The sequence below is a fragment of the Equus asinus genome, chromosome 1, assembly GCF_041296235.1.
Source record: "Equus asinus isolate D_3611 breed Donkey chromosome 1, EquAss-T2T_v2, whole genome shotgun sequence".
NCBI lineage: Eukaryota > Metazoa > Chordata > Mammalia > Perissodactyla > Equidae > Equus > Equus asinus.
The window spans coordinates 100,326,678-100,340,644 of NC_091790.1; the positions used below are offsets into that span (position 1 = coordinate 100,326,678).

The window sequence follows — 13,967 nt, forward strand, 5'->3', positions numbered from 1 at the left end:
CAAGGGCACGCTGGAACCAACAGCCCACATCCAAAAGCCACTGCTGCAGAAATCTGGACACAGAACAGGGGCCAGCAAGTGGCCTGTGGATGAAACACCTCCCCCTGCAGTTCCCAGGCATCTAGGACCACATCGGCCTCCTCCCCAGAAAACCCACCGGGCAGGGGTCCTGGCAAGCCCACCCCGAGATGCAGGCAGGACAGATCAAACCTCCTCTCCATTCTCAAAGTGCAGGTCCAAGTGGGACGTGGGGTACCTCTGTGAACTGGATGGACAGGGCCCCCACCCCACCTGCCCACATTCTCCTGGTGTGAAGATCTGAGGCCCTGTGAGCTCTGACATTCTGGGATTCTGGCACCTCAGTCGCTCCCTATCTGTAAAATGGGCATGGGGACTTGCCAGTCCCAAGAGACTGGGGTCTCTCTGAACATCCAGAAATAAGACAGGAAACCACAGAAGTTGGATGACTCTTTACTCAGAGAAAGCACAGGCGGCGCACAGAGGCCAGCCAGCACGTGAGCACAAGGGACCCCACCAGGAAGGGCACCTTGCTCACAGGGGCGCCAGCTGGGAAGGTGGCCTGCGCCCATGCACAGCCAGCCTCGCGCTGGGTGCCCCGCGCCCCCAGAGGAGCTCTGGTCCACCCCTACTCCAGCCCCTGGTCACAGACACAGACAGCAGGTCTGCAGGCTGCGCATGGCCCGACCCTCAGTCTCCCAGGCCTCTCAACCAGGGACACGCCTGGAGGACTCAGTCCACGAGGGGGTCTCAGGGATGGCGTAGCAGGGACCGACAAAGCCTTCACCTCTCTTTTCCTCCACCCCCAGCTCAGGTGGCAGTGGGCTGACCAGGCCAGAGCGGGGCCAGGGTGAGGGGTGGGGTCAGGCTGGGAGACGGGGTCAGGGATGGAGTCAGGGAAAAAGGTGGGCTCAGGGCCAGGCCTGGGCTGGGGCCAGGCAGGACTCTGTGCTAAAGAATGGCCCAGAAACCCCTGAGGGCCCAGCAGCAGCGACTTGTGCCAAGCACATAATTTCCAGCCTCGGCACATTTTCTTCCACTGGCCCAAGGAAGAGCGAAGAGCTTGGGTGAGCAGCAGGAGTGGGTGAGGTCTGCCCAGGACCGATGACATAGTGGGGGTGGCCAAAGCAGTGTCCACAGGCTCTCCCAGCCCCTGGGAACTGTCATCTCTCTCTGACTTGCCGGGCCCTCACAGCAGCTGGTCAGTGCGTTTGCTGCGCCATACCACCAGGCCCGCCATGGCAACGGTCAGCAGGACGGGCACGATGACGAGTGGGATGAGAACCTCGTCCGAGGGGTCCTCCCAGTGGGGCCTGTCCACCGTGCAGTTGGAGAAGAACTGCCTGTGGATGCCAATGATGAGGCCCTGGGCCAGGGGGTTGGGCCAGTAGCAGCCCACCTTTGTGCTCTCCTCCTCCGTGCAGTTGGTGAAGCTGTCGTAGTACCTGCAAGGGCAGAGCCCATGACTGCCCGTCTCCCCGCACCCCTGTTCCCCAGAGGGAGGGGAAAGGAGCCCAGTCCTGCTTGGCCACCTGCTCTCAGTGGCCCCAGGCCACATGGGAAGAGTGCACCCTCCCGCCGTGACCCCTGTGAGGTCTGCTGGGCCAGGATCCATCCCCCAGCCTCCTTGCCCAGAGGCTCTCTGGGTGTGGGGACCCCATCCCGTGTACCCCAACCTCTGGGTCTCAGCCCCACTCTCACCTGCACCTGAGCCGCCTCTCCAATGCACGCAACCATGTTCTACCCCACTTTCCAGGGCCCCTCGTGATAAATCCTCAGCTCTCCCTGTGCCCCGACTCCAGCAGACAATAACCCCTGCACAGATCCTGGTATCATCGAGCCCAACCCCTGGCCCTCCCATGTTAAGGAAGAGGAAACCGAGCCCAACAAGGAAACTCTAGGACATTGAGCTCCCCGTCTATACCTCACGCCCACATCTGGGTCACCCACACCCATGACACCCTCCCTGTGAGGCTGTGAGCTCCCAGCGGCCTGGGTCTGGACCCAGCCCCCAGACTCCCAGCACTTATGCCCAGAGGACACGTCAGGCCTGTCTTCTCCAAGGCCAAGGGGTGTCTGGGGTCACAGCCACTTGAACCTGCAAGACCCTCATAAACTAGGGCCACTCTCTGGGCCCCAGGAGAGGCGGTCTCTCAGAGGCCGAGGGCCAGCTACCTCCCAGTCAAGTCAGCCTGCCCTCATTGACCAGGTGGTGGAGGGGGTCCCACTGTGAGCCCAGCCCCCGCCCCCATCTGACAAGACTCTTGCAAGCCCCCACCCCCTGCACCTCAGGGTCTCCCTGTCCATGTCAGTCAAACCTGGGAAGGGCATTCAGCAAACCACCCATGAGGTACTACATCTGTCCAGCAGGTGGGCTCTGGATGGTCCTCAAAACTGACCGAGGGATGGCTGCCAGGAGCCAGAGTTCAACCCAAAGGCAGGCAGGCCCAGGATGCAACGAGCAGCCTCCAGAGGTGGTGGCCGAGGCTGGCAGTCACTGTCCAAGATGACTGAGGAGAAGGCTGGACGACACCTGCCAAGGTGCACCAGCTCGGTCCACTGCCCGTGCGTTCCCACACCTGGCGGAGTGCTGCACACAGGACAGGGGAGGAAGGCGAGGAGCTCCTGCCTCGGCTCACCCGGGACAGGGGGCCAGACGGAGGCTCTGCGGCCCACCTCCTCCCTCCAGTGCTGTCCTGGGGAGAGTGGCGTGGCCTGAGCCCTCAACAGGAAGGAACCACTTTCTGCACAGAACACCGTCTCTGCCCCGACTGGGGCTGGGAAACAGGGCATCTGATCCACTCGGTCCACTTGGGGTGGCCCTCGCGGGACCCACCTCTCCTGGCAGTGCCAAGCAGTTTCCCAGTCCAGACACCAGGATGCAGGTCGGGCACACACCTACGCCCCCCTCCTCCACCAGGTAAGGCGGCAAGGAAGAGCCCACATGAGGCAGAAGAGAGCCAGAAGCAAAGGAACAGCCTGGAACCCATGTCCAGAGCTGTGATGTGGCCCCTGGGCCATGTCACACCCTGGGCACCTCACCAGCCAGGTCCACAAGCAAACCCACCACCCCCTCAGACCCACCCCTCATATGGGACCCTGGACTGTGACCTGCCACCCAGGAGCTGTCTAACCCGACACCCCGACAAAGCCTTCACCACAGGGAGCCCCCGTCCTGGGAGTTTGGTGAAAGCCCTGTGCTCCTACTCCGCGTCTCCTGAGGCCTCCCAGTGCGCCCAGGAACGCCACTGTGACCCACACCAGGGCTCGTGAGGCTGAGGCCAAGCAGGTGGGGTGAGGGAAGCCCCGCTGTCAACAGCAAGCTTTGTGGGGGCCGGGGAGGACTGTGTGGCCCAGGTGACCCCCACACACAGAGGGAAGCACAGGATAGCTTAGGGCTCAGTTGTAGAGTCAACCTGGCAGGCTTCTTCCAACCCCAGCTCAGCCACTGACCATCTTCCTGACTTTAGCCATGTTACTTAGCCTCCCTGAGCCTCAGTTTCACTGCCTATAAATGGGGTTTGTAATACTTATCCAATAAGGTGGCTAAGAGGACCAAGTGAGGTGGCACGTATTCGCCCCTGGCAAGTGCCTGGCACATGGTAGGGGCTCAGGGACTCGGAGCCCCCGACTGCTAGGTGCTGGGCAGAGCTGAGCACAGCACCCATTTCTATGGATCGACTCGCAGGGGCCACATGCAAAACGCCCACAGCTGGTGCTCCTCAAGAACGCTGGAACCAGCTCCCTATTGTAATAGCAAATGCTTTTAGGACAAAAGTAATCAAAATGTCAGGCACTTGGCACCCGACAGGAGCTGCAGGCCAACTCCCACATCTGGCATCCTGCTGTCCCCAGGGCTGGGCGGTAAACGAGGCAGAAACACAGATTTCCACACACAGCCCCCACCTGTTAACTCCCCAGCTCCAGCTCAGGCTGGAGACAAAACCAAGGTGTCCTCACAAGGAAGCTGCTGTCTACATGGCATCACAGAACCAGGGTGACAGCAGGGTCTGTTCTTCCCAAGCATCCCCAGTCACCCAGGGCTCCCCACGTCACCCCTTTGGTCTGGCTCCAAGAGCACCCTGCCTCCAGCTCCTGGGGTGCTGCACACACGCTTAAAGAAGATGCAGCCACAGTCCAGATGGGAGAGGGAGGCAAAGAGCCCGGAAGCCAGACAGACCTCCCCCATCAGACTTCCTCTCCTGCAGGGCAAAAGGTTTCCCAACTCAGCTGGGGTGGTCATGGGCCCCCTGCCTTCCTTCTAGTTGCTCCACCTGCACTTGTGCTCCCAGGCGATGCAGCGCTGCATTTGGAAACCCCGCTAGCAGCCACCCCTTACCCCCAGCTGGCTGCAGGGCAGGGCCAAGAGCTACAACCTCAGATAAGCATCAGGCGCCCAGATCTTCCATCACCGATCCGCTGGGGACAGGCTGCCTTCCGCCCTGGTGCTCACGGCCATAGGGACCTCCCCCCAACTCCCACTTTGGATCCGTCCTCTGCATCTCACATTGTCCTTTTCGGTGGTTTCCTCCCTCGTTCTTGGAGCACAGCCACCACTGCTCCCTAAGAAAGGGTACCCAGGAAACAAAAGGTGGAGATGGTAGGGAAAAGCGTTCTAGAATTCTGAAGTCCCCATGCCCTGGTGTCCAGGGCTGCCGTGGGGACGCCTGAGGCTGCAGCTCCTCATCTCCCATGCAGAGCCCATTTCGGTCTCTCTGGACACGTGGACACGTTTCTCTTTGCTTCCACAGCTTGGCTACTTCCCGGCTCGCGCCAGGCGCCAGGCGAGCCCTCTCAGTCTGCAAATTGCCACCCCTGCCCAAGAAATGTCCCTGAATTTCTCCCTCCATCTCCCTGTTCCCTCTAGAACTCCTGCCACCCGGGTGTCAGACCCGTTGGCTGGCTCTGCCCTTCTGCTCCCAGCTCTGTCTTTCTGCTTCCTGGGAGGTTTCCTCAGCGTTCATCTTCCAACTCGTCTGTTCTCTGTCTCATTTCCTCACTTCTGAGGGCTCTCTCTGGGTTCTGGAGCTTCCTTCTCTGGCTTCGCGGGTATGGCACTTGCCTCTCTAAAGTATGACGATGACGTTTGGGGCTTTCCTCTTGCTGCACGGTCTCGGGTTGCCTAATTCTATCTTGGCCTTCATGTCAGAGCTCTTCATCAGATGTCGCTTCTCGGATGCTCATGACAGGGAGGGGATCACAATGGGTAGATGCTTGGGGCCTGGGGGAAGGGCCTGTCCCAGAGCTTTCCAGGGGGTCTGCAGGGCCCTCCTCGGGGAGCCCATGGCTGTGCCTCATCCCTCAGGAAGGACAGCTCAGGCCCCCGCCCTGGAGACCACCCTCCTGGAGCCAGTGGAAGGAGCAAGCAGGCACCCTCTGCTTTCTCCAGGCCCCCACTCTGGGTATGGGGCCCACACACACGTGTGTGGGGAGGCCCTGACACTCAGTCTCAGCAGCAAATCTCGATGCTGGTCTGGCGCTTGAAGCCCCAGACCCCAGATGCTTCTCAGATGGGCATGCGGGGCCCATGTGGCAGGCCCAGGCCTTTGGAGGCCTTTGCAATATAAATCAACTGCTCCCGGCTCCCCTTTCAGCAGGTGTGTGAGGTCAGTGCCCACCTGCTCTCTGACTCCCAGACGCGCCCCCTGGCTGCCCCACTCCTGTCCTCAGGCCCTGGTGCTGGATGTCTGTTTGATCTCCTCAGCAAGACTGTAGCGAGTGACAGAGCACAGGGAGCTCCCACCCCATCCTCCCTGTCCCCCACGCCTGTGTGCCCACTCTGGGCCGGTGTCGGGCCACCTTCTCCAGAAGCTTCCTCACCACTCACTGAGGAGAGAAGGAGCCTGGTCAAGCCTGAGGCCCCAGCACCCATTCCTAGTAAACACAGGGACTTCGTTCCATTTGGTTCAGCGAATGGTTCCCCCACACCGACTACATGCCAGGTCCAGGCAGGGACTGTGGACATGGACCCTGCCCCCAAGGAGCCATTGTCTGATGGGGAAATGGGCATAGAAGCCCCTAGAACAGCCATCAGGGACAGAGAGGGGAAAGGGCTGAAGAGGCTGAGCAGGCCCAGGGCTCCTGGGGACGGTGGAGGCTCCAGGGAAGCATGGTGGATGAGACCCACCAACAGAGTGCCAGGGTGAGACAGGAAGCGGGGGGAGGGTGGCACAGCCCATCAGTGACTTCCAAGGAGGTAAAAGGACATATTGAGGCTTGATGCAAAGTGTGATCACAGGAGATAAAAACCTTGGAAGCTTCTAGAATATGGAGCCCTCTGCAGTGAGGCATTGCCAGCACCCAGTAGAAACTAGTGGGATTCACTTTCTCCGGGGTCCACTGGCCCTGACTATAGACCTAGTCCTTGCTGGTGCTGTGAGAAAGACCCCAAAATGACGATTTCCACCCAGAATGGGACCGTGAAGAAAGACAGGCACCCCAGGGCAGGACACCAACCCCGTTCAGGAAGGGGAGTGGGTGCCGGGGGCTTCCCAGAGATACAACCACACTCAGAGGAGCAGGGAGACACAGCCTGGGTCGTTCTCTATGGGAGTGCTAGAATGTTCACTGAGGGAGAAGGGGGATGTGAGGCTGGAAAAGGGCCTCAGTGCATGGGGAGCACAGACACCGTGGGCAGGGTGTGGATAGGGCATGGACACAGCGTGGACAGGCCGTGGGCAGGGTGTAGGCAGGCCTGGTGGCTGAGCAGTGGCACTCACACAACGAACTCTGACAGGTTGCACCACTTCCAGGCGTCCACCTCGTGCATCCTGTCGGCGAAGGCCTTCCCGCATCGGGGCAGCATCTCCAGCATGAGCGTCTCGTTGCAGCCCACCACTGGGGTACATCCCCCTGGAGAGAGGACAGCCATGAGCACTCCACTGCTGGGAGGGTTTGGTTTGCAAGCGTGACTCTTGAAAGCCCTCCAGCTGACGTTCTCCCACAGGCAGCTGGGGTCTTCCTCCCTCACCCTGGCCTCCACGTGACCCAGGAAGTTGAAGCCAACACAGAAAGGGGGACCAAGATGGGAGTGTCCCACTGAGACAGGACCCAGAGGGGCGTGTCCTCCCAATGGAACATGGAAGGAAGAAGTCAAGGGGAGGGCAGCGGGCAGAGGACGTATGTCCTGGGGGTGAGAGGGCCAAGGGCAGACAGGCTGCGCGTAGGGTAGGGGAGAGGGAAGGGTCGATCAGGGACGGCAAAGGGGCTCCACTCCTACTCGAGGGTCGAGGGTGCCTGCAGTGTGTCCTGAGAAGTTTCTGAGAGTCTGGTGACAGCCCAAAGCCTCAGGGGCAGCAGTGGAGGCCCCGTGGTGTTGAGGACCACCTGCCCCGTCAAAGCAGCCCCTCAGACTCCAAGAAACCCAGGGCTGAGGTGCTGCAGGGACCCGTGTTCCAGCAACAGGGGCCAGTCCCTCGGACACTCTCGACGTCTAGCAGGGTCTCTTCCCCAGGATTTCCAGTGAGCCCTACTGACCTCTGCCCCCAACACATCCCATCCCCTCCATCACCAGGAACACCCACCTGTCTGTCCTCAGGACCCACCCATCCACCGTCCCTGGACACCCGATTTCCTGGGGTCAGGTCCGCCAGCTTGTAAACCCCTTCCATGACTCTGGGCTTTGGCTCCCATCATATAATCAAGAGAAAGCCCTACTGTGAGCATCCTGGTGTGTGTCCTGGTGTAAGTGTATGTGGGTATGCATATCTATGTGTAAGTGTGCATGTGTGTGTTGCGTAAGTATGTATGTCTATGTGTGTGTATGTGTCCGTGGTGGGGAGGGAGGTGTATCTGCCCTGCCCTGTGTATCCTGGTGTGTATACCTGGTATACCTATGAGTGTATGTATATCTATGTGTGCATACTTCCCTGCTGTGTGTATGTGTATGTTATATGTGTATATGTATGTGTGTATCAATGTCTATGTGTGTGTATATGTACACTGCTCTGTCGTGCGTGTCTTGGCAGATGGCGCTGGGATGCAGAAGAAATCCCAGGGAAGGAAACAGGAGAAAAGCCCAAGCCCCAGAACTGGGCACCCCTAGGCTCACACCCGAGCTTCACTGTTCACCAGCTGGACCTCAGTTTACCCATCTGTGAAATGGGGGAAACAGGCCCTGCCCCACAAGGGGCTTGTGCTGACTAGAGTTAGTCATGTGCCTACAGAGGCTCCCATGATCATGGTGTTGTGACTGTAGATGGAGGCCAGAGGTCCTGTCTCTCCCCCAGAACAGCTGCTTTCCAGCCTCCCGACCACTCTCCATGGTTTCTTGCACTTGAAATGCCCTTCACCCCCATGTTCACCTGTTCCCCCAGCACACCTGCAGGCTGGCTCATCAGAAAGCCCACAAAGCCTGATTCCACCCTGGAGACAGGCTCCGTCCCACTCGGGGCCGCAGCCCCTCTGTCTGAGACCCTGGCACACTTGCCTCTGTCCACAGAACAGCCAGGTGCTCATTTCTGTGGCTGCAGCATGGGCCTCCCTGAAGGTGCCCACGTGGCACCACCACTGCAGCCCTCAGGAAATTGCCATAATCAACTTTCCAAGGAAGATGGGCAGCTCACAGCCAAAACCCAAGTAAGTATAACCTCGACAGAAAGACCTTCAGGAATGGCAGAGAGAGAAGCTTGTCCCAACAGGAACATCAAATGGAGACCATTATTCAAGAAAACCGACTCCATCTCATAAGAACAGTGAGAGTCTGTGACATTTGAGCCACGACCTGCAGCCATCCCCCTACCTCCAGTCATGGAGTGCTACTCCAGGTGGATGCAACCTCAAGAGGGGATGGTCCTCTCTGCTCCAGCTCCCAGTCTAGGGCCACATTTCACCCGGTAGGGGCAGGCCTCCAGTATTTCTCATTCCCCGAGCTCTCGGTTGCAGAAGCTCTACAACTGAGGGGGCAAGAGAAGTGGGGCTCCCTTCCCCACCAAGCCCCACTTCCAAGTGGATCCTCTACTTCAGGCCAAGAATTTTGGGGCTCCGATCACCCGGCCCCAGCTCACTGATATGGCAGAGGCTCCACACCAGGAGAAGCAAGCCAAGGAGACTAGGAATTATAACCCAACAGAGCTCACTCATAAGGTAGGGGGTCACTGCTGGAAGCAGGCCACCGTCCCACCCCTCAGGCCCACTACAGTGGCATGGGGTTCCTGGCTGCAGAGAGGTGGACCATAAGGACAAACAGATATCTTCACAGCTCTGGCAGAGGGGACTGGCTTTATTTGGAACGGAGAAGGATAGACCAAGCAGAAGTTGAACAGAGAGAACCAGGAAAAGAGACAACCAAGAAGATCCCTGTTGGGGTTGCCTTTATCCCTGGAGGCCCTGAGGGCGGTGTGCAGACCCCAGCCTGCACCCACTCAGGAACACTCAGCATAGGACATGAGGACAATGTGAAAGCACTCCCCAAGCCAAACTCACATCCACCAGCAAAGGGTAGACGGCTCCTAGCTCTAGGTGCTTCAGCACAACTTGTGAATGAGCACTGACGGAGCCAGGGCTACACTGAGCCAGGGCAGAATCCTAGGAAGCTTGGCATAAAAATAAAGTGACATTTATCTCAGGCCTGTGAGAGTGTGCATATGCCCAAGGCTGTGCCCCTCCAGTGGCTGAAGAGGGAATTTCTAAGCTACCAGTCTCAGGCAAAACTTGGAGCAAAACTGTAAACTTGCTGAACTATAAGTCTCCAAACTGTATATATAACTAACTATAAAGGGTGAAATCTAACTGGCTAAGGGGGCTTAAGCACAACCTTTGACCACTAAGCGGTTTATACCAACCCGGGAGTCAGACTAAAAGATTTTATAAAAGGGAAAAAAATCTTAACAGGGTTCTCCCAGACCACACACTGTGGGAGTAACACAGTTACAGACTCAGCTGCTTAACAAACAAAACAATGACAAGCACCAGGGATGACCAGTACCCAGAGTTGCTACAATATCTTACCTAAAATGTCCGATTTCAACAAAAAAAAACAATTATGAGACATGGGAAGAAACAGGAAAGTGTGACCCATATACAGGGACAAAAGCTGCCTTTGAGGAAATCCAAACGTTAGCCTTCACAGTAAAAAACTTCAGAGTACCTATTATAAATATGTTCAAAAACCAAGAGGAACTGAATTTAAAGAAGTAAGAGAAGGTATGATGACAATGCCTCATCAAATAAAGGACATCAATAAAGAGATATAAATTATTTTAAAAGAACCAAATAGAAATTCTGGAATTGAAAAGTACAATCATTGAAATTAAAAATTCACTAGAGGAACTCAAGAGTAGATCTGACTTGGCAGAAGAGAGAATCAGGAAACTTGAAGATATTATCAGTAGAGATTATGCAATTGGAAGGACAGGAAAAAAAAAAGAATAAGGAAAAATTAACAACAGAACCTCAGAGAAATGTAGGACACCATTAAGTGTGCCAACATAGGTGTAATGAGAGTACCAGAAAGAGAAGAGAGAAAAGAGCAGAAAAAATAATCAAAAAAATAATGGCTGAAAACATCCCTAATTTGATGAAAAACTTTAATCTGCACATCCAAAGAAGCTCCACAGATCCAAGTAGGATAAACAGAAAGATAGCCATACCCACACACACCATCCTAAAAATGTCGAAAGACTAAAAAATCCTTGAAAACAGAAGAGAAAAAAGGTTCAGGTGGGAACCACAATGTGGCTGAGAGCTGACTTCTTGTAAGAAACAATGGAGGCCAGAAGGCGTGGGATGATATACTCAAAGTGCTGAAAAAAACAACTGTCAATCAAGAATCTTCTATCCAGCAAAATTATCTTTCAAAAATGAAGGTGAGATAAAGATATTCCCAGATAAACAAAGCAAAACCATTGCTAGCAGACCAACTTACAAGAAACAGTAGGGGCCAGCCCCGTGGCCGAGTGGTTAAGTTCACGCACTCTGCTTCGGCGGCCCAGGGTTTTGCTGGTTCAGATCCTGGGTGTGGACATGGCACCGCTCATCAGGCCATGCTGAGGTGGCATCCCACATGCCACAACTAGAAGGACTCACAACTAAAATATGCAACTATGAACTAGGGGGATTTGGGGAGAAAAAGCAGGAAAAAAAAACAAGATTGGCAACAGTTGTTAGCACAGGTGCCAATATTTAAGAAAAAAAAACAGTAAAGGGAGCTCTTCAGGTTTCAAGTAAGTGATGCCAGACAGTAGTGTGAATGCACGTGAAAAATTAGTGCACTGGTCAAGGTAATTATGCAACTATGAAACACAGAATAAAGACAAACTTCTCCTCATATCTTTTCTTAACTGACTTTTCAGGTCATTTATAAAGCAATATGTAAATGATTGTATAGTCGGTACTACAACAACACACATAAATGTAATACCTTCTTTACAATAACTGCACAAAAGAAATGGATGGGAGGGAAGATGTACTGAAGCGAGACGATAACTTCGATATACAAGATGAATGAAGAAAATCAGAAATGGCAAATAACAGGTTAATCTAACAAACGCTATAAATATATACTTGTTCTCCTTTCATCAGCTTATTTCAAAAACATAAAATTGCATAAAGTAATAACTTTAACAATGTGTTGTTGGGTTTACAACATATACAAACATGTAGATGTAATATATATAATAATGATGGCACAAAAGGGAGGAGGGGATAGATAAATATAGGAACAACATTTCTCTATCTCACAGCACTTACACTAGCATAAACAGGAAACAGATTCTGATAGGTTAATGTATACAGAAAGCTGTAGAGCAACCACTAATAAAATAAACCAGAAAACACAGTGAAAAAAAATCATTAAAGGAATGAAAGTGTTCCACTACAAGATATTCACTTAACAAAAAAGCATTATAAGAGGAATAAAAAAACAAAAAGGACATGAGACTTTGTTTAAAAGCCTTAATAGATTTAAAAGGATTTAAATTCTTGAAGTATGTCCCCTGGCCACAAGAGAATAAAATAAGAAATCAAAAACAGAAAGAATTTTGGGAAATTCACAGGTATGTAAAAACAACATATTCCTAAATAACCAATGGGTCAAAGAAGGTTTCACAAGGGAAATTAGATAGTACTTTGAGATGAATGAAAATGAAGATACAACATATCAAAAGCTAAGTGATGCAGCTAAAGCAGTGCTTAGAGACAAATTTATAACTGTAAACCTATATCAAAAAAGAAGAACTCAAATCAGTTCCCTAATCTTCCACTTTAAGACACTGGAAAAAGAAGAGCAAACCAAACCTAAATAGAACAGAAGTAAGTAAGAAATAAAGATTAGAGGAGAAGTTAATGAAATAGAGAGTAGAAAAACAATAGAGCAACAAATCCAAAGGTTGGATCTTTTAAAAGATCAACAAATTGACAAACCTTTAGCTAAACTGACCAGGGGGGAGAAAAGAAAGAAGATGCAAATTGCCAAACCAGGAATGAAAGAGAGAATATCACTACTGACCTTACAGAAACAAAAAAGATTCTAAGTGAATACTATGAACAATTGTATGCAAACCAATTAGGTCATACAGATGGACAAATTACAGGTAAGGCGCTGTTGTCCACAGCGGCAAAGGGCAAGGAATGACAGGTACCGCCAAGGCTACTTGGTTGTTTAAGCAATCAGAGTACATTGATAAAGGGAAACAGAATGAGGGGCAGGGATAAAGGGGAACAACAAATCGGTACTTACAAGATCCACACCACACTCAACCGGGGAAGTCCCAATAGTTTCTATGGCAGGTGGGAGTGCCGATTGTCCAGTCTGAGGCAAAGCATCCTTTCCTCAGTGAGACTTCCAATTGTTCTCTGCCTGTGACTCCCTTTTATCCTGAGGTTTCTCTAGGTTCTGACTCAGGGTTTCAGACATTTGGATACTTTGAGTTATTTCTTCTTGTTCCCACGGATGGGGTGCTTCTATCTTTTTTGTTCCCATGGACGGGATGTTTCTAAAGTCCAGTCAGGTGCCCGTCGGGGTGGCCAGGCCAGACAAGGAACATGAAGCAGGACATATTCTTTGTAACTTGTGCCTTAGAGTCAGGGCCGAAGTGGCCATCTTTGGCCCTGAGCCCAGATACATCCCTTCACGTAGGGCCCAGGTCCAGTGTCCTTGGAAGGTGAGGAGGTCAATGAACTCTGTACAGGCACTTGTTAAGGGCCGAATTGTGTTCCCTGAAAAGTGTGTACCCCAGAATATAACCTCATTTGGAAATAGTGTCTTTACAGAGGTAATCAAGTTACAATGAGGTCATTAGGATGGGCCCTAATCCAATATGCCTGGAGAAATCTGGACACACACAGACACACACAGAAGGAAGATGATTGAAGACACACGGGGAGAAGATGACCATGTGAAGATGGAGGCAGAGACTGGAATTACAGTGCCACAAGTCAAGGAATGCCTGGGGCCACTAGAAGCTAGGAAGAGGCCAGCAAAGGTACACAGCACTGCAAACACTTTGCTTTTGGACTTCTAGCCTCCAGAACAGTGAAAGAATAAACTTCTGTCATTTTAAGCTTCCCAGTTTGTGGTTCCTTGCTATAACAGCCCTAGGAAACTAGTAAAGACACAAACTACTGAGACTGATTCATGAAGAAAAAGAAAATCTAAATAGACCTATAATAAGTAAAGATATTGAATTAGCAATTTTAAAACTTCCCACAGAGAAAATCTCAGGCCCATATGGTTTCACTAGTGAATCCTACCAAATGTTTAAAGAAGAATTAACAGAAATCACTCACAAACTCTTCCAGAAAATAGAAGAGTAAGCAACACTTCCCCACTTTACAACTCATTATATGAGGCCAGTATCACACCGGTACCAAACCCTGGTACTAAAACCAGACAAAGATATCACAAGGAAAGAAAACTACAGACCAATATCTCTTATGAATATAGATGAAAAATCTTCAATAAATACTAGCAAGCTGAATCTAGCAACAAATAAAAAGGATTATACACATGA

At 52.6% G+C, this 13,967-nt stretch overlaps 1 protein-coding gene across 1 annotated transcript in view; it reads right to left on the bottom strand.

Annotated features, from left to right (window-relative positions):
- Positions 1 to 455: 455 nt before the first annotated feature.
- The window catches only part of RAMP3 (receptor activity modifying protein 3), a 30,434-nt gene continuing 16,922 nt past the window's right edge, over positions 456 to 13,967 (bottom strand). The window contains exons 2-3 of the mRNA XM_014828396.3: positions 6,738 to 6,870; positions 456 to 1,463 (exon numbers count right to left, since the gene is read on the bottom strand). Coding sequence (XP_014683882.2) covers positions 1,208 to 1,463; positions 6,738 to 6,870 — 389 coding nt within the window. The 3' untranslated portion in view covers positions 456 to 1,207. The remainder of the gene's footprint in view (positions 1,464 to 6,737; positions 6,871 to 13,967) is intronic.